This window comes from Suillus discolor (genome assembly GCF_016758755.1).
Source record: "Suillus discolor strain FC423 chromosome Unknown F5147scaffold_175, whole genome shotgun sequence".
NCBI lineage: Eukaryota > Fungi > Basidiomycota > Agaricomycetes > Boletales > Suillaceae > Suillus > Suillus discolor.
The window spans coordinates 3,121-23,303 of record NW_024541422.1 but is presented as its reverse complement, the minus strand read 5'-3'; the positions used below and the strand labels follow the sequence as shown (position 1 = coordinate 23,303).

Below are 20,183 nucleotides of genomic sequence, written 5' to 3'. Positions count from 1 at the left end.
CTATTAGGCCTATATAAATCGGTTTGACCTACCGGAAACAGCGTCTCTGCTTTTATACTCCGAGTCCAGTGATTGTCAAGGAGGCTCTGCTCATCAGATCTACTAAAGGGCAGTGTTCTTGAAGCACTGTCAATTTGTTCGGTGACTTCTGACTCGGACGAGGGCGGCAGGCCTGAAAATGACATAAGGCCTTCTTTTTTATCTCGTTAATCATGGCTATGAAGTCCTGATCTACGTTGTCCACCAGGGAAGGTTTGTATACCAAAGATTGTGTACAGCGTGTACTACACCGCACTTTGAGGTGAAGTAATGGCAGATGAATATGTGGGGAAAATTCCAAATTATCAGCAGATAAACAGGAGATAAAAAGCAATAATGACAAAACGATTATCTCATGTTTAGTGACAGTTTACAGCACATATTCGTACTGATGAGAGCCTTCGATGTCTGGCAGTGGGTGGATCACGTACCAGTCAAGATTGATTTGCCATTTAAGTCCGCCAGGCAGTGAAACAAAACGTTGTTGAAGGTTATGAACATTGTCATCCACATGTTCCTGTGTGATGCCATCATACAGGGATGGGCGAGCCCGGCTGTTGGTCTGTCTCCCGCATGCGCAGATGCTCTTGTCTGCGTTGATCAGCATCTAGATGCCTTTGGCGAGTTATTTTTGACTGTTGGAGTTGATCACTGTCAGTTAAAGAGCAACAGCTACAGGCGCACCGAACAAGGGCTCTTGCCATCGTAGAAGTGTTCGCGCAGTGAGTGGTTTGAGTGCGCAGCAATGTGTCGTGTTTGCGATCATTGTGAGAGAAGACGATGGGCGCCCACGGCATATTGCGAGCGCGAGCTCGAGATCTAGACTTAGCGTTTGAAAATAAAACAATCATGAGTTACAGCTCAAGACAGACACTGATTACTCACAGAAAACAGGCCAGAGGTTTATTTACTGATTACATGAGATTTTCCGGACATGATAGCTATTAGCAGCCCCTCAAATTCCAGTGCTATGGACAGGTGACGCAAGCAAAACACAAGTGTCACACACACACACAACTATAATATAACTAAAGAACCGGAAGTATAGTGTAGTATATCATCTTCGGAGACCTCATATAGGTACGAGATCAGTCAATAAACTCATGTAAAAAATGAATCCCAAAGAGGTAGACCCGGCCAAAGCCAACGCTCCGAACCAAGCAGCTCTGGTTTGATCTAAGTTTATACCATCGAACAAGACAATGTCATAAGCATATTGGGCCCCTCTCCCCAACACACTTGAGTTGCAGTAACAATTATCATAGATATCTGTAAACTGCAGCATCCCCGCCGCAATTATCCAAATTGCATTGACGATTGCCGCCAACTTCCCTCCCCATCTCAAAAAGTTCGATGCTAGCTTTGCGAGCCTGAGGGTGGTAGATGAGAAAGGACCCCTGGGTCTGTCCGAGTATGAAAATGCGTGGTGTGACAGGATGCTCGACATAACGAGCATCGCCCATACTACAGTTGCAAGTGCGCCATAGATGAGGTAACCGAGAGATCTACAACCAAGGCCCTGGCGTGTGCCGCTAATCAGTAACAGACGCAGATAAGCTCATGTCAAATAATACTTACCACAGTTGGAGTTAAATACACAACTATTACCGCAGATCCAGTTGTTGCCCATTGCAAAGCTAGTGGCAGCAGCGAGGCCACGAACATGCGAAAGAACATCCCTGTCGCCCAGGGGCTTCGTACCGTGTATCGAGGAAGTCTGCAATAAGCATTGACTTCGGATGCGTTGCCCTTCCTGTTGCCGGGCTCAATAAAGTCCCTCCTATTCGAGTTCATCCATGTAGTACCAATCATGACCGGTCTGTGTAATTTGGCATTGTTGGAGGCTATCCGAAAAGCATTGAAGACATCCTCCGCAGACCGAGACCATGAAATGGCCCTGGCATAGTTATATACGGGCGGAGTCAACATTTCGTCGTCAGATGAAGGACTTTCTGTATCAGCATCAATGGATACTGCCCGCCTTTCCGAAAGATCGGAAGCCTTTATGACAACACCATAATCAGTGGCCACAAATGCCATTGCATCCGCGTCATCCATGGCCTTTCTAATGCGTGCATAATCGCACTTCGGGGACAGTTGCAGCCAACCTATGACGATTGGGATAAGCCACAACCACACCGATCCCGTCCCTTGACCGTTGGAGTTGATGTTGGAGGAGACGTCGGATAGTGAGCTGGCGACTGTCAGTAAGTAGGCGATAACAACCCACGCGATGGATGTGACAGATGAGATGGACCAGGTATGAGTGTAATCGAGAAAACCCGCAATGCTTGGCCACCATTCATCATTCTGTGGCAGGACGACGAGAGAGCTCAGCAGCGAGTCTTCATTTGTTATTCTTAGTGGACTTTGTTGAAGGCTTATGAGGATACGGACGGCGTCTTTAGTGTTAGGGAAGGATAGGTCTTCGAAGCGACGACTGATCCAGTTGGCGTTGAGAATGGTGAGAATCATTGGATAGCCAGCGAGAACTGGTGATCCAACTGTGAGGATGGCAGACATGAGATTATCAACTCTATGTCTTGCACCGAAAGGCAGCTGAGAAATGAGCGCAAGGTAAGGTAATAGCCAGGCGCCAAACTGTTGCGATATGTTTGACCAAGTGGGATTCTGTGTTCCAGAGCCGCACTGCGAGAGACACATCTGGTACGTGAATCCAACTGCGTTCATAATGTCCGACGACGAGACATTTCCGCCATTACCATTCACCAATCCAGAAGGATCAAGGCTCTGGTTCGCATTCAATCTGAAATTGAGGAAGCAGTCGGTAATATTGATGTTGCTGGCGTATGCCCCTTCAAGAAATGCGAGCAGCAGCAAGAAAAGTCGGATCTCTGAGGGAATAGTGAGTATAAGTCATCACGGGCTATTGAACTCACTATTTGTATTGCGCATGAGCAAAGTCGACTTTTGTGAATAGGGTAGAGCGCACTTAAGAATGAAAGGAATTCCTATGTAGATTTATCAGTGTGTGCTTGGTAGCCGTTCGGAAGTGCCGAAGGACGGGATAAGACTGTGCTCTTGAGGATTTCCTCGCCAAAAAGCTGTTCCAGGCCCTGCATGCATATAGTTAGTTCGGCGCTTGTTTTGAAATAGTCCACAGGAACACGGCGTTACTTGTTTCAGCCAACGTTCAGTGAAAAACGGTTGATTGAAAGCCATGGGAAGTTCCCAGCACAGATAAGACGACTGTAAGTCTGAAGAATGAGCCCATTGACAACCCAAACGCCTTTGAGTGCTGGTCGCATCACAAATCAGGAACTCACCTGACACCAACGATCACTGCCTTCGAGGAACAGATTGAGAAAACTGCGCAGAGGTTGTGGATCTCGATCAGTGGCAGAAGCATTTCACTTGATAACCAACAGCGGGTGACAGGCAGTGATGCAAGACAGACCTAATTGCCAGCGAGCATTACCTTTAGAGCCCAGCTGCACAAAACGGGAGCGGGAGGAAGCACTTGCTTGCTGTGCAAGCGACAGATGCGGGTTGTGCATCTTGTAAAGTCTGCAAACTGTCAGCTAGAGCGTTCCAATTATCTTTCCCACACGCTTTCTGAAGACTGAGGGTCACTGGTAGTGCGGCCGTAAGCATACCAGCGACGTGTGACCATCTAGTACTCACTGTGAGCTGTAGGCAGACCAACGAAAAAAAAAGTTGTTGGCTAGTGGGTCAGAGCACTGGACGTAATTATATATTCGGTTCCTGCTGTGGCAGGGCAGTGTTCGAAGATATCCAGTGGACACGTTATCAGGAGGTGAGTCTGGGAATACGTTACGCTGTCTGAAAAGAATTCGGCACATCAGTGTCATGTAGTCACGGTAGTAATGGAAACAATCGGAAGCATGCGGCTTTGCAACTGAGCGCTGACACGGGCTGCAGCGCTGAAGCTTCGTTCAAGATGCATATGTCGGACATCATAAACGTAACAAGTCGTAATAGACAAAACTCGCCGATCCACCTACCGATGCTCACCTAGTAGTTAGGGAGGTAGATCTGTCAGATAGACTTTGCATGGTCACTGGGCCGTCTCACTGCTTATCAGAAAATGATAATGACCTTGACATCATGATACCGTGGTGTGGTGTGATGAACGAACTTGTCCTGCCAGTGCGCCGCGGCTCCGATCGGACACAGCAACTTGAAGAGTTTCAACGATGGCCCAGGTGCCGGTGAATGCCATTCGTTTGCAGTCCAGAAGGGGATACCGAAGCTCAATAGTACTTTGTACGCTAATTGCTTGATCTTCTAGAAGACATCATCAGAATTGGACGTAACTCTAAGGCAGGCAGGATCCGGGTGATGAACCAACGAATTGAGTAAGCAATGACACTTTCACTCAGTTCGTAGTTCATTCAACTTCCGCAACAACGGTGTCACACTACCGTTCAACGTTCAACGTTCAGTACTAGGTATCGTAAAGACTTCATTAATATTGTTGTTTTGGTAGCTCATTCTCCAAATCGTAGTCACCTTTCATTGCTCATTGTCATTCGCTGCTGCACAGCGCATTCAGCTGAATTCTCATATTGCAACCCGTCATATCGCAAACCCTCCCTAAAGTACTTGATGCTCTCGATCATAGCCCGAGGCTTTCCTTTCCGTGCCGTTTTCAGTGCTTTGAATAATGTTGCCATATGAAATACACACCCCATTCTAAATTTTGCCTTTGTGTGCTAACTGAGTACGCAAGTCCAGGAGCAGACACTCTGAGACTTGTATCTCCCCTTCAACCTTGGTGGGCCACCTTCGAACGCTGAAGACTGGTCATAACATTGTCTACTTCTTTAGCACAGATTCTTCCGGTTGGTGATCTTCCAAGCGCTTGGTACGATCATATCAGCGTCTATTGTGCCGAACAGTCCTCGACAACGCGTGTAGTATGATCTGAACCCTCAAAACGTTGCAACCTTCCTTCTCAGCTGAACTCTATCCACAGTCCCCATATCCCCACCCCGTCTTTCTCTCTCTTATTCCATCCACCACCCAGCCCATCCTCGATCCTTATCATTTTGCTCCGTCGTGCTATCATGCCTAGTTGCTCAGAAAGCCGATATATTAGACTTGAAGGCGAGTTCCTCCATATTACCTTCGTATCTATTTCATGATCCTCACACTCTATCTACACTGTACAGTCATCAACGCAAAAAATCTTTTAATCCCCTCCTGGCGTATTCCTGCTGGCATTTATGTGTCCATCAATGTCGACTCGGGAAGATGCTGGAAGTCAGCCATCAGTGTCTTAACATCCGATCAATCTGTAGCGTGGGGGAATACTGTAACCTTGTAAAGCTCACAGTGACTGACGCGATACAAGAACTGATCTTGAGTTTATAGGTCATCACACGTCTCACTTGCATTGTCAGTCGAGATCAGGGCATCCTATGAGTTTGTTCGAATGCTAGGCGGTGGAGAGGTCATTGGAAAACTTCAAATGCCATGGGATGAGCTACTCGATCATGGAGATGAGCCATTTGGCGAGTGATTTGCTTCTTATTCGTGCACATATACTAACATCTCGTAGACTTATCCTTCTCACCCGTGCGCGGTGTCCAACCTTCCATCACACTGAAGGCCGCCGTTGTACATGCTTGCGACAATCAAAATGGCGTACTGTTTGATGTGAGTGACGCCAGACTCCAGCTTGTTAACTTTTGCTGAATGCCAACTATAGTCCCTCGTAGATTGCGAGATTGTTCGAAACACAGATCCGGGCCATGCACGATTTGTCAAATACGCGACATGCCGGAATGTCTTTCACTTGAACGCTGCTGTAGAGTGTTTTCAGTTGGCCCTGGATCAGTGTCCGTTCAGCCATCCAGACCACGCGACAGCTCTCACCAACCTCGCATGGGCCCGCCTTCAAGGGTATATTTTCAAGGACTATCAAGATATCGACTCCACAATTTCCCTCTTCCGCGAAGCCCTTGCATTACGTCCGCTGCCTCATCCCGATCATCTCCTATCTCTATACAATCTCACCAGAGCGCTGAATTGGCGTTATCATAAGACAAGTACTGCTGCTGACATCTGCGAAATCGCCTACCTCTATCATAAGCTCCTGCTTCTCTGTTCAGGTGGCACGTACCTTCGTAGCATCGTGGCAAGGAAAATTAGTATCGATAATGTGATCGTCAAATGCAACAATCTTCCAATAGACGCATCCGATGAAGGCATCCACCTTCGACGAGTTGTCCTCGAGCTGTGTCCTCATGGTCATCAGCTGATTCAGCTCCGTCTCAGAGCCCGCTACAATCTCGCACAAGCAGTTGAAGCACGTTTTGATCAGCACGGCAACATCGATGATCTTGACACAAGCATACAACTTCGTCGTGAAGCCATGTCTCTGAGCCCCGAGGGACATGCTGACCGTCATATCCATCTGAACAACTTGGCCGTCTCACTCGCATTCCGCTTCGATCACCAAGGCAAACTTAATGACCTTGATGATGCCATCTCTTTTTATGAAGAATCCCTGCACCTGTGCCCTGTCGAGGACGAATCTCGTGATTTTTCATTAGACAACTTAGGGAGCGCCCTTGTCGCCCGTTTTACCAAACGTCGGAACGTTGTAGACCTCACTCGAGCTATCACCCTCCATCGCGAGGCACTGTCATTGCGTCCAGCTGGGCATCCACTTCGTGACAGCACTCTTAACCACCTTGCCCTCGCGCTTCAACAGAGACATGACATATCACATGCCAGCGAGTATCTTAACGAGACCATCGATTTATATCACCAATCTCTTCGGTCAACGCAGCTTGATCCAGAGCGCTATGTGACTCTTCACAATTTGAGTGCAGTGCTCTGCTCTCGTTTCATGCAGACTCAGGATAATGAAGATGTCGAGGAGGCCATTACTCTTTGCCAAGAGTCATTGGCAGCTCTGTCTTCACTTCACCCGGACAGGTATTTCAGCTACATGCGGTTGCAGGTGGCCTATGTGTCTCGTTATCAGATTCTACGCGACCCTGTTGATTTGTCGCTCGCAGTGGAGAACTTCCGACTGGCATCAAGGCATCCTACTCAAATATTTCCGGAACGCATCATAAAGGCTATTGACTGGGCTCGCCAAGCAGAGGTATATCAACATGAATCTGCCCTAGAAGCATACCAAATGTGCTTTGAGCTGTTTGACAGCCATATGATGACGCAATCGTCGGTCATCTCACGGCGCGAGCTTGCAGCCGCTTTTCGTGGTGCGCGATCACTTCCTGTAGATGCAGCCTCGTGTGCCATACGTCGTGACAATCTACGACGGGCAGTCGAGCTCGTGGAGCAGGGCCGTGGCCAGCAGTGGTCACTGGTATTGCGGCTCAGGACACCACTCGAAGACCTCAAGTCTAGGAATCCCGAACTAGCTCGCAAGTTTTTAAATCTTAGTACGCACCTGTCCGATGCTCGGGGTTCTATAGCCAGAACCAACAAAGCTGTTGCTGATCAGGCAGCAACGGAGTATAGGAGACTCACAAAGCAATGGGAAGCTGTGGTAGCTGAGACACGTAATCTTCGGGCGTTCTCGCAGTTTTTGCTCCCACCTTCGTACGAAGACCTGCAAGTGGCAGCACGCCAGGGCCCGATTATCATCCTCATCGCCAGCCAGAACTCGTGCAGCGCCATCATTGTCCCGACATCAGGAGGCCCCCATCATGTTCCTTTGCCATCCATCGCTCTCGCAGATCTGAAGATTCTCAAGGATCGCTTCGCCAGGGCAATACGAGACGCATCTCGAATGAGCCCAGCGGAGTCAAGGACGGATCTAATAGTACTCCTGCGGATAATATGGGACGAGATCATGTTACCCATCGTCAACGTACTCGAGCACATCCTCAAACTAAAGCACCACTCTCGAATCTCGTTATGTCCAACTGCAGATTTCACGTCCATTCCTCTCCATGCAGCTCACCCGTTCCAAACAAAGGCAGATCGTTCTGGCAAGGAGCCATGCCTGGAAGATCTCTACATCTGTTCTTACACGCCGACACTTTCAGCTCTAATCAGATCTAGACAGTTGATGAAGAAGCGCGTGCCTCCGTCCTTTGTGGCGATTGGACAAGGTCAACCGGGTGCAGGGAAAGGCAAGGCGCTATTGGCTATCGACAGCGAGCTCGAGCTTGTCCGTAAGCTCATCCCCACAACTGCCAACTGCACCACTATTTCTGGCGACGCAGCCACACGAGCAGGTGCACACTCAACTTTGCAGCAGAACACCTGGGTGCACCTTGCTTGTCATGAGAAACAGGACCCTACGCAGCCTGACAATTCGCATTTTGTTATGAGAGACGAACGTTTGACGCTGCTCGATATTGTGGACAGAGACATTCCGCAGGCTGAGTTCGCGTTCTTATCTGCTTGTCATACCGCCATCGGTGATGAGAAGACATCCGAGGAAGTGGTTTACCTTGCAGCTGGTCTCCAGTTTTCAGGGTTCAAGAGCGTCGTTGGCACGTTGTGGGAGGTCGACGATGCCATCGCAAAACACGTCGTTGAAGCTTTCTACACGTACATGTTTGGAGATTTGAAAGATGGTGGTGTCATGGACTGTACGAAGGCGGCTTGGGCACTCAACTGTGCTACACACGCCGTGAAGACGAAAGTGCCGCTCGAGCAGAGGATGGTTTTTGTTCATATCGGTGTGTAGTTCTACATCGTATTGCTATCGTCTGTACATATTCATAAGTTATCGATCCCGTAAATTTCCGAGCAACACAGAATGATGTACTACTACTATTTATACATGTACACGCTCCTAGAAGACATCATGTTGATTTCTGCGTCGGAGGCGGCTACTAATATTCTCGAACGCCAAGTATGAGAGATGACGGTCCCAGCAAAAGAGCATCTGCACGACCAATAAATTCTGAAGAACACCATCGAGTATCTGAGTTCCTATAGACTGCGAATTCTACAGAAATAATGAGCAGTGCTTACCAGTAGATGCCGACGAGAATCGCAAGCTCGAGGGAAGAGACAAACTAAACTAGCACGTGCGAAACTTAAGAGAACAGGACCGCAAACTATGGGAGATATTGAGTGAAGTAGATGAATACATCTAAACTTAGTAGATCGGGGTTGTGTCTGGGTCCAATCTGGGGGTGTGCCAGCCACTACCCAGCTAGATTTGAGCAGAGTTTGATTACCAGCTGGGAGGTGGCTGACCCTGCATACCTGACAACCCCTGCTGCGCCCACTGCCTGCCCGCCCACCATGTCATGTTCTTAGCACCCCCACCCCCTGACATGAAAATAGAGTAGTAACATCCATGGCCATTGGTAACGGTGTAGTTTCTGTCTTAGTTATCGCCAGAAGTCAAATTTTTGTTTGGTTGTCAAAAGTGCGTGGTCGTTGTGGCGAACGTTGACAAACAGGGGGCCGACGCTGTTGTCACGCGTAACAATGATAAGTTCGCAAGCGAAGTCATATACTACCAAAGGGAATTAAACTCCGCTCGAATCTAGCCGGGCGGCTGCACATCCCAGACTCCAAACTTTCCCGGACGTTCTCAATTTCTTTCTGCCCCCTGCGCTATCTACCTCTTTTTGCCTCCAACGCTTGTCCCATGGATAGTGCTGGTCTTTTTATCTATGGCTTGGTTGTTGCGGTAGCCCTTCTACTCCTCTCCATCTACAATCGTTCTGAAGTAAGCACTTCTATGCAGTCGCAGTGGGCCGACTGACGTCGAGTCTAGCTGAATGTTATTCCTGCAGTCGGCCCATCAGGAGCAATCTCTTCATGGCTTGGCGTGGTCCGCTTCATAAATAATGCTCCAGCCATGGTGCAAGAAGGCTATGAGAAGGTTGGTGACAATGTTATTCTTGAACAGTTAAGTTTTGAACGTCGATGAAGCACAAAGGCGGAATATTCAGAGTGCCATTGTTTGACAAATGGGTAGTGGTGCTGACTGGGCCGCGGCTAATAGAGGAGTTGAGGAAGGTGCCTGAAGACGAGCTTTCGTTTGATCACGCTATACGAGATGTGCGTTGGAAATTTATAGTTTGGCCCATAGCATTGATGCACTGTCTCGCAGCTTCTTCAAGTCAAATATACATTTGGCGTCGATGTGCAAGAGTATCCCTATCACATACAAGTCACTCGCAACCATCTCTCCCGAAACCTTCAGGCGCTCTTTCCTGATGTTTACGACGAAATCAATCACGTATTCAGTACCATCATACCGTTAGACAAAAATGGCAAGTTTTGCCACCTTCTCCGTGAGGTTTTTTTTACGTGCTTTTTGCGTAGGTTGGGCTAAGGTTCGCATATACCCGGAGATCATGAAGGCTATGTGTCGCGTAAGCAATCGCCTCTTTGTTGGGCTTCCGCTATGTGAGTGGCTCGCTTAGATCAAGGGTTCACCCACTCAACCCGCTTACAGGCCGATCCCCTGAATTTGAGGCCCTACAACATCAATTCGCTTTACAAGTGCTATTGCGCGCAACTCTCCTGAATTTTTTTCCCAAATTTGCACATCCGTAAGCAGTGTTGCTGAATTGATGGTGCGATGATCCAACTTTGACTTGTAGGATTATTGGTCGATTATTGACGAACACGCCTAGTAGCATTAGGAGATGCATGGCGCTTCTTGAACCTATCGTAAGGAAACGATTGCAGACTCTAGATCAATTCAGGGACAAATGGCACGCTCAACCGGTGTGTTATCTTCCTAAGACATTGTTTGCCACTTGACTATGTTTCCCTATACAGAATGACATGATTAGCTGGCTAATTGACGTATCCGACGATGAGCACAGGAATCTTCGGAGTATATGCTTGCGTATTTTGGTCCTAAATTTCGCTTCATTACATACATCAGCTCAGGTATGCCGCTATAATCTAGAGCAAATTGATCACTGACTCCTTATCTCACAGAGCTTTACCCACGCTCTATTCAACCTTGCTACATATCCTCAATATTGCACAACCCTTCGAGAGGAAGCTTCGGCTGTTATTAATCAAGATGGATGGACGAAGACTGCGATGACGAAACTCGTCAAGATGGACAGCTTTCTCAAAGAATCCCAACGGTTCAATTGCACCACTCTCTGCAGGTTGTTCTTCATTTTTGGTGATACTAAGCTGATTTCTGGTAGTCCCTATAATGCGCAAAGCAATGCGGCAATTCGTATTTTCGGATGGTACTGTGATACCCAGCGGAACTTGCGTCGTTGTCGCTTCATTACCCATGCATCTCGATGAGGAATACTTCGACAGCGCATCTGAATTTCAACCTTTCCGGTTTTCACAGTGGCGCGAGGACAATGGAGAAGACCCACAAAGCCTGCTAGCTTCCACTAGTGCAAGTTATATTCCTTTTGGGTATGGACATCATGCTTGGTACGCTAAAATTGCCCGATCTTGAGTACTCACTCACTGATTTTGTCAGCCCCGGTCGCTTCTTTGCTTCTAGTGTGATGAAGGCCATGATGGCTTATCTTGTGCTAAACTATGATATCAAATTGGAAAAGAAGGCGAGCGTCCTCCAGATGAATGGTTTCTGATGAATTCCTCTCCCAACCGGAAAGCAGAGGTTATGTTTAGACGGCGATGACCCTGAATGTATCGATTTCATGTACATACTAGACACCCAAATAATGCCCTTTACTTCCAGCAATAGCATATCGAATGAATTGCGTAAAGAACTTCATTCTTAGACTCGGCTGAATCTCTAATGATGTATAATTAAGTTGTATCACCCCATCGCCACCTTAGTATTGACATGAATAGAGTCCGATCTTGTTATTGATAGTGTTTCAAGTATGATATCACAGCACCGTTTATGTTCCACTATAGCTCTCCTGGAATTTTCGTTCTCGAGTTCTTATGTTTACCCGTCCAAAATGCGAATCGAAGTCTCTTGGATCAGAACAAATTCAAGAGAAACCATACGGCGTACATTTTGTCTCATACGGTTCAGCAGCCACTTAGCACTCAGTAAGCAACGTGTGACTTGGAAAGTCATAGGCTCATGATTTACTGATGAAGCACCGACTGCTCGATGCTCGATCAGTGGATGCGATGAGATACATTCTGGAAGCTTTGAAGACAAGAGTGGGACGCATACATGCACTTCGGAGGTGCTTGGAGGGCATACTATCGAAGACAGAGGGTGTGACAATAGGGCGCATTACGATGATTGAGGTGTGGAGGCGAACAGCTTCCTTGGCCTGGGCGTCTATTGAAATGAGGCAGGTTGACACAGCGAAGCACCATAAAACGCACAATAAACGGACCTCTTGCAGCTCAGAGAAAGACGCAATCCCTTCAAAGTCCACCTCAACTGTGCTCAACGCTATCAACCTCCAGTGAAATGTCGAACCTCATTTCATTGATGATGACCATGCCCTCGCGAGAGTTCAAAGGCCATGAAGAACGCGTAACAGCAGTCGCAGTTTTCCCCGATAAACAACGGATGGTTACCGGCTCATACGACAAGACGCTTCGTCTGTGGGACCTGAAGACAGGTGTTGCATTGAAGAGGATGGAGGGGCATAGCAGCGGGGTACGGAGATTGGCAGTATCACGAGATGGGCAATTGATAGCAAGCGGTGATAGAGACGGAGAGGTCATCGTCTGGCACGGAGAAACTGGCGAATCACTCACTAAAATCGAAGCCCACTCCGGTTGGATCTACTCGCTGGATTTTTCTCCTGATGGAACAACGCTGACCACTGGAGGTTTGTTTGACAAGACGCCAAAGCTGTGGAATACAAAAACCTGGGGGCAACAAGAAAATTCAATCTGGTGTGGTGATATCAACTGGGTACGGTATTCACCATCTGGAGAACTTCTTGCCATCGCAACAAACGACGACATCGAAATTTATAATCCAGGCACGAGAAAACGCATCGCATCCTTCAAGGGTCACACATCAGACAACTTGTCACTGGCGTGGACGCCTGATGGCACACGCCTTCTCACAGGCGGCAATTCGGAGGATCCTACCATACGCGAATGGGATGCAACAACCTGGAAGCAGATCGGTGATCCCTGGACAGGCCACTCCAATCAAATCAATGCCATTGCCATTCATCCTGCTGGCACGCTCGTCGCCTCCGTATCTGATGACAACCATATCCGTCTCTGGCGGTCCTCAGACAGACAGACCGTCGCCATATTCCAGCACTCCTGGACGCAATGCATCACTTTCTCCGTGGACGGCAACCACATCCTCAGCGGAGGTTACGATAAAATGATCTCGGAGTGGGCAGTGCCTCACAATATTCATACAAAGGCATGGTTCCACACTTGACTCATATGCTACAATTCGAGCATGTTTCGTGCAGATCCTAGCCATTACGATAGCCCGCATTGCATGCATAAATGGAGACTTATCTACCGCCGAAAAACTACTCACCCAAGATATCAACACCAATCCGACCAACCATACTTCTTACGCCCATCGTTCATTTGTTATGGCGCGAAGACATGACTGGGACCGCGCCCTTCAGGACGCCATCAAGGTGAGATTCACTGACGCATCATGGCCCCCTTATGAAAGACTGATTCTATGGTGGCACAGTCCATCAGCATTCAGCCCTCATTGACAGGCTATATCTCCAAGGGTATTGCCCTCTGCGGAACAAGTCATGTCCGGGATGCGAGGGCAGCATTTGATGTTGCATCAATGTACACGGACCAAGATTCACAAATCCTCCACTTCCTGCTCTTGATCAAAGTATGTTACAGTTGCCTCGCGTACTATCCACTTCATAATGTATTTCAGGTCATCGCCTTCTTCAATGCAGATCAACATGACGAGGCAAACTTGCTCCTCAAAGAACTCACTAACGGTTGTCCGAATGCCGACACTCGCGCGTGTCACATCGTGGGAGTAAGTATCATGGTGGGTCATCTGCACCAATACTAATCTTGCAACTCGCACATTAGGCATATCTACGTGTTCAACTTGGACTCAAAGCCTTAGATGGTGCACGTCACGACGAAGCCGTTGGCCATTTCACTGCCGCTCTCGACTCCAGCGTTTTATCATCGAAATCGGACGTTCATGAAATTTACGAGGATCTGGTGGTGGTACGTTAATACACATCCGAAACAATTCTCATAACCAAGTTCTTTATTCAGCTCTTCGGCTGGAATCTCAAATCATTGTGGGTCACTGCACGCCAGAATCATTGTCACGCACTCCTTCGGGCAGGTAAACTTCAAGATGCCGTGAAATCTTACCAATATATGATGGTTTCGAGTGACGAAAATGCCAAAGCCGACTGTCTTGACTGGTTCAATGGCAAGTCTGGAGTTCGTAATGTCGCACAGGCTACAATCCTTACCCTCATTTCACTCAGCTTTCACGGAAGAGTGCAGGGTGCTCTGCCTCACCAACGGAGATACTGCCCTCGCTGTAGGCGATTATGATAGGGCGATTGACCTCTACTCGGCAGCGATCGACTTGAATTCTGCACCTTATGCCGTCTTTGTAAAGCGCAGCAAGGCAAGGTTGGAAAAAATGCTATGGACGGAGGCACTTCTCGATGCGCAGAAGGTGCGATGGCATCTATGTTTTCGTAGTCCGTGTTGACTTCGGCAATGCATAGGTCACCGAACTCAATCCTTCGTCTCACATTGGATACCAGCTGACACATACCGCGCTGCGTGGTGCGCAACGTCACGACGAAGCCAATGAAGTCTTCAAAATCATGTTGTCCAAATTGGACGATTCTCCCGAAGCACAGATACGAGGTAAGCCATGGGACACTCCTGCATAATCTCGAAGTGCCTACCTATCTCGTTCTGCAGATCTGCGTCAGCAGTATGTCTGTCCATCCGAAGTAGACAACGCCATTCAAAGCGCTATTTGGATTGAACTTGAATATGCCCCGTTACGTCTACTTAATACCTCTACGGGTCTTTTGTGCGATAGAGCGGCACAGCTAAACTCCTTCAAAACGAGTCCAGAGTACAATGAGCTTGTCTCATTTCCAACGAAGGATTTGAATCTCCGAATGGAGCGCATCAAAGACGTAGTGGCGACGTACTTCCGCTGCGTCTTGCTATCACATAGGTGGGAAGAGACGGAGGCGCTGCTGCACGACATCCAGGATAAAGATGTACGTGAGTTGAAGGGAGTTGATGGCATCGCGAAACTGCAGTCATTCTGCAAAGTCGCTTGTGATGCCGGGTATCGTTGGGCATGGATGGACACATGCTGCATCGACAAGAAGAGCAATACCGAGCTTCAAGAATCGGTTAACTCCATGTTCGTTTGGTACCGCCATTCAGCGCTTACCATCGTCTACCTATGCGATGTCCCTCCTTCATCCCAGCCTGGTGGACTGGCAAGAAGTGTTTGGAACAAGCGAGGATGGACCTTTCAAGAATTCGTCGCTCCGAAAGTTGTTATCTTTTATCAGAAGGATTGGTCAATATATCTCGACGATCACTCTCCCAACCACAAAGAGTCCCCTGAAATCATGAAGGAGTTGGAGGAAGCGATGGGCATAGATGCACGGGCCCTGATATCTTTTCATCCAGGGATGAGCAACGTCCGACAGAGACTTCAATGGGCGTCATCTCGCGTCACTACATTGCAAGAAGACATCGCATACTCATTGTTTGGTATATTCGGTGTCCACCTACCTCTCATCTATGGCGAGAAGAAGCAGAACGCGCTCGGGCGGCTCCTGCAGGAGATCGTGGCTCGGTCGGGCGACATCACTGTCCTCGACTGGGTCGGACAGCCTTCTGAGTTCAACAGCTGTCTTCCAGCCCATATTACTTCTTACGCCACTCCTCCATGTACCCTTCCATCTTTGTCCGAGGATCAGATTCAGACAACTGTCTCTTCGCTGCGAAAAAATCCCATGGTTGTGGATTTGGCTTTGAGACTTTACGACCGGCTTGATAACATGAGCGCTGCTCGTTTTGCGAACTGCAGACTGCATCTGCCTTGCATGGCATTCCGTGTCACAGAAGTCAGTCTGAGCTACGGTACATTCCAGGAGACTCGATATGAAGTCAAGGTAGATGGGCTTCATGACCTGCTGATCACTACCAAACAACCGATCGTTCAGTTCTCGCGGACAAGGCCCAATCAGCAAACCTTCGTGCTTGTCCGTCCCTGGGATCGGTCTGTCCTCGAGCTACCAGACTTTGCAGATCTGCAAGACGATACCGAGAGCGAAGAGGATTATTACACGCCGCCCCCTTCTCCGTCAGACAACTCACCTAGCTATTCTCTTGTACAACAGAAGGTGGATGATCTAGAATCGCGAGTTTTGCGGTTGCTTGTCCGCCTTGGGCAGCCTTTTGGTGCATTTTTGTTAGCGCGGCAGCGCGGCGGAGAGTACAAGAGGGTCGTGTCGGATCGTGATATCATTGCACAGGTCAAAGATGTGGCTTCTGTTCGAGACCCGATAGACGTCAGGATGATAGAGATACTGTAGATGTATGTTTGTTGTTGTTGATTAGGGATCTGTTTTCATTGGTACTACTGTTAAGATCTATAATAGAACACGCTCAGAGGTTGAGAACAACGACTTTGACATTATGATTACCTATAATAGAACACGCTGTATGGGACCATCAGGGAAAGCCTCCCCCCGAAATCGAGGTAATTTCCAGTAAATCCCTGGTTTTCCTTTGATTTTCAGCGAAATCATGTTTTACTGTTTTATTTAAGTCTGGTCATAGTTCCAATGAATTGGTTCGAATTCCAAGTGATTATAAAGGATATTTGTAAATGGGTTTGGTTAAATCTATGGTTTTGTTGACCCTAAGCTCCCTGAAACTGAATTTGAGGGTGATTGTCCAAATAAATCATTCAAAATGACAATACTATAGCTCACAAAAATGGGTAAAATTATATAGGATATTTGTAAATGGGTTCGGTTAAATATATGGTTATGTTAGCCCCCTGGCCCTGAAAAACAAAAAAGGCAAGCCTGTCAAATTGATTTAGGCAATGTATCATTAAGAAATGCAGCATATATATCATATATCAAGTGTAAAGATAACCATTTCATATATCACACAAACTGACCACTATAACCACCCAATATATCATTGATAGACATGTAAGTAACCTACTGTATCCCTCCTATGGGGTAAACATATGAACAATATTATATATATATGATTATATACTTTGACATCCGCGTTCGCAACAGTTTCAATGGCGTACTGACTTAAGTAAATCAAATGAATCACACCAATGCACGTACAATGAGATGCAATCATATACGTATTGTAAACCTCCGCAGATGGAACAGTGCCAAGTGCGGAAGTTTACGATACTTAGTTTATACAACCTATATACTATAGAGTAATAACCTCCGCAGATGGAACAGTGCCAAGTGCGGAAGTTTACGATACTTAGTTTATACAACCTATATACAATACAATATATAATGACAATGACATTTATATTTTAGTACATTATATACCATCAAGTTATGGCTTCCGCAGATGGAACAGTGCCGAGTGCGGAAGTTTACTATCAGTAGTCTATACAATGTATATAAAATAGATATAAAGATGTAATTGTAATTGTCATCTATATCTTTATATCTATTTTATATACATTGTATAGACTACTGATAGTAAACTTCCGCACTCGGCACTGTTCCATCTGCGGAAGCCATAACTTGATGGTATATAATGTACCAAAATATAAATGTCATCGTCATTATATATTGTATTGTATATAGGTTGTATAAACTAAGTATCGTAAACTTCCGCGCTTGGCACTGTTCCATCTGCGGAGGTTATTACTCTATAGTACATACTTAGCATATATACATAAAGATATAATATTGTCAATACTCTATCGACTACGTGTATACTAATTTGAACATCACGTGACCATACCACGTGATGCTCGCGGACCTCAAGAGAACATGAGGCAGAGGCACAGGGCGGAGGGCGGAGGGTACAGGGTAAATAGAAATTCTGGGAGTCGGATAGCGAAATTTTTTAACTGTTAGTTACTTACCTTCGTGTTGCCCCTACATTGTGACCATTTTTTCGATCTCAATGCCTCCCAGGAAAACGAAAGGTGGAGGAAAGAAAGCAGCGTCAGGAGGAGTGAGTATCTGACGTTGAAAAGTGAAAAGACAGACTCACGAAGGAGATACTAACGCGCATCAGGACGAAGGTGGATCGCACCTGCACCTGGATCAAAGGCCGATAGAACCTACTGGTCAGAAGAAAGACATCGGGAAAGAGACGCAGAAATTGGACGCACAGGTTGCGAAATGCAAAGCTGGCGTTGCATGGGTGAATTTGCTGGATATCGCAGACACCCTGAAATTCGGGGTGTACAACGATCGACCTGAAAAAGACGAGGAAACGAACAAATTAGTTACATCCTTCAAGACGTTGGGTATCACACTGATGAAAGACACGGCAGCAATCCCAATCATCGTGGATATGAAACGCGTAGAGAACAAGGACTCACTGTTGAAGAATTTCGACGAACCGGAGAAGGTTAGCGAACTGAAGATGAAGGACAAGAATCATATCGTTGTCGCGTCGGGCCAGCATCGTCTTTCGGCACTCAAGCGATACACGCAGTCCTTGCGCGACGAAGTCGAAATGTTCGACAAGAAGCGAAACAAGATCATGGGCATGTCGAAACTAACGCCAGAAAACGTTCAGCAGCACAACGAGTACCGGGCACAACAATGCGACATACTTGATATCCTCCACAACATTGGCCAGTGGGGGGTGATCGTGTACGATCAAGGTGAGCACTGATCTGATGTTCCACGAGTTCCAACGGTGTGCGTAAGCGAACGTGTATCGAACGTCAGCGGGACATATGTTGTCAACGCAATGCACTGACCGTGACGTATGTCCGCGCATGGAACTGTTCCATGCGCGGGTCATGGGCAGTTGGTTGTATCCTTGATATACGATCGATCATATTCTGGGAAATGGATGTAGATCAGATACGACATCAAGTGTCGAATATAAGACAAGTACCGTGATGACGTCCGCGCATGCCACCGTTCTGAGCGCGGACCATACCTATCTATTTGGTCTGACGGGCGCACCCCTGTAAACGTCACCCCGTCACCCCAGCCGCAAATGGAAGTCCATCACGTAAGTGGCTGTCCGTCACCCCACCTTTTTTTTTCCCATCCGCCATTTTTTGCCCTTGGCGCTGTCAGCGTCACCCCTTCTTTTTCCCATGAGGTGTCGTAAGTGGCTGTCCGTCACCCTCGCTTCTTTTCCCATCCGCCAATATGTCCTCTTGGCACTGTCCTTGGTGCTACAAGCGTCACCCCGTCACCCTCGCTTATCCAGTATCTTGGGCATCACCCTCCCTTATTTAGATCCATAGGCGTCACCCTCCCTTATCCAGGCGTCACCCCGTCACCCTCCCTTATTTAGATCCATAGGCGCCATGCGTCACCCCATCACCCTCCCTTATTTAGACCCATAGGCGCCAGGCGTCACCCCGTCACCCTCCCTTATTTAGACCCATAGGCGCCAGGCGTCACCCCATCACCCTCATTTAGATCCATAGGCGTCACCCCGTCACCCTGTCCGAGTTGCTTCTGGATGCGTCATCCCGTCACCCTTGCTGATTTAGACTTTAAGGCATCACCCCATCACTCTCACCTATTTATAATCAGGCGTCAACCCGTCACCCTTACTTATTTAGACTTTCAGGCATCGCCCTGTCCGAGTTGCTTGTGATGGACGATTATGTAAATTCCCAGCAGCTGTTTTGCGAGCTCGTTCTGTGAGGGCACTCTTTCCACTTGTATATTTATGAATCTTAGTATTAAAACCCGCAGCTTTAATGGCTCGGGTGACAGCAGGATCGTTTCACAACTTGCCTTCTTCTTGCTATCGGCACTTTGAAGAAGATGATCGAGGCCGTGAATGCTTCTTACATCACCATCGACTTTAACCTGCATATTTAGATCATAGAGCCTTTTGTACTGTTTTTGTCCATCACTGTCCTGATGCGAATCGGTTTGAAGTCATGGATCATATATGATTCATGAAAAGAGATCATTTCATTCTGGTGCATCTATCACTGACGATTCAGTCAGCTCCAGGTATCATACAACACATGTCAAGAACAGCTGGGCACTGGTGTGATCAAGTTCCTCGACATATTCTTATTCAATCGTTTTATTTTGGACCATCCTTGA

General features: G+C 47.4%; 4 protein-coding genes across 4 annotated transcripts; 3 read left to right on the top strand and 1 right to left on the bottom strand.

Annotated features, from left to right (window-relative positions):
• Positions 1-1,111: 1,111 nt before the first annotated feature.
• Positions 1,112-3,089, bottom strand: F5147DRAFT_644888 (uncharacterized protein; the record flags this gene model as incomplete). The annotated part of the gene is made up of 4 exons (XM_041433150.1): positions 3,013-3,089; positions 2,940-2,968; positions 1,618-2,894; positions 1,112-1,558 (listed from the first exon to the last, which is right to left on the bottom strand). Exons 2-4 carry the CDS (start codon positions 2,953-2,955, stop codon positions 1,112-1,114), a joined length of 1,740 nt encoding a protein of 579 aa, XP_041284663.1. The 5' UTR covers positions 2,956-2,968; positions 3,013-3,089.
• A 2,732-nt stretch (positions 3,090-5,821) lies between these two features.
• F5147DRAFT_793680 (CHAT domain-containing protein) lies at positions 5,822-8,695 on the top strand (the record flags this gene model as incomplete). Its single annotated transcript, XM_041443122.1, has 2 exons — positions 5,822-7,466; positions 7,509-8,695. Coding segments are annotated over 2 exons (2,832 nt in total), but the record flags the coding sequence as incomplete, so codon positions are not given.
• Positions 8,696-9,565: 870 nt separating this feature from the next.
• On the top strand, positions 9,566-11,671 carry F5147DRAFT_730481 (cytochrome P450). The gene is made up of 12 exons (XM_041439386.1): positions 9,566-9,700; positions 9,749-9,856; positions 9,907-10,035; positions 10,088-10,250; positions 10,303-10,386; positions 10,436-10,532; positions 10,584-10,710; positions 10,765-10,878; positions 10,930-11,125; positions 11,151-11,394; positions 11,444-11,495; positions 11,534-11,671. The coding sequence occupies exons 1-12, from the start codon at positions 9,620-9,622 to the stop codon at positions 11,606-11,608; spliced, it is 1,470 nt and encodes a 489-aa protein (XP_041284661.1). The 5' UTR covers positions 9,566-9,619; the 3' UTR covers positions 11,609-11,671.
• A 6,377-nt stretch (positions 11,672-18,048) lies between these two features.
• Positions 18,049-19,769, top strand: F5147DRAFT_659522 (uncharacterized protein; the record flags this gene model as incomplete). The annotated part of the gene is made up of 4 exons (XM_041434601.1): positions 18,049-18,099; positions 18,163-18,760; positions 18,992-19,119; positions 19,656-19,769. The coding sequence occupies 4 exons, from the start codon at positions 18,049-18,051 to the stop codon at positions 19,767-19,769; spliced, it is 891 nt and encodes a 296-aa protein (XP_041284660.1).
• Between the last annotated feature and the right edge of the window lie 414 nt (positions 19,770-20,183).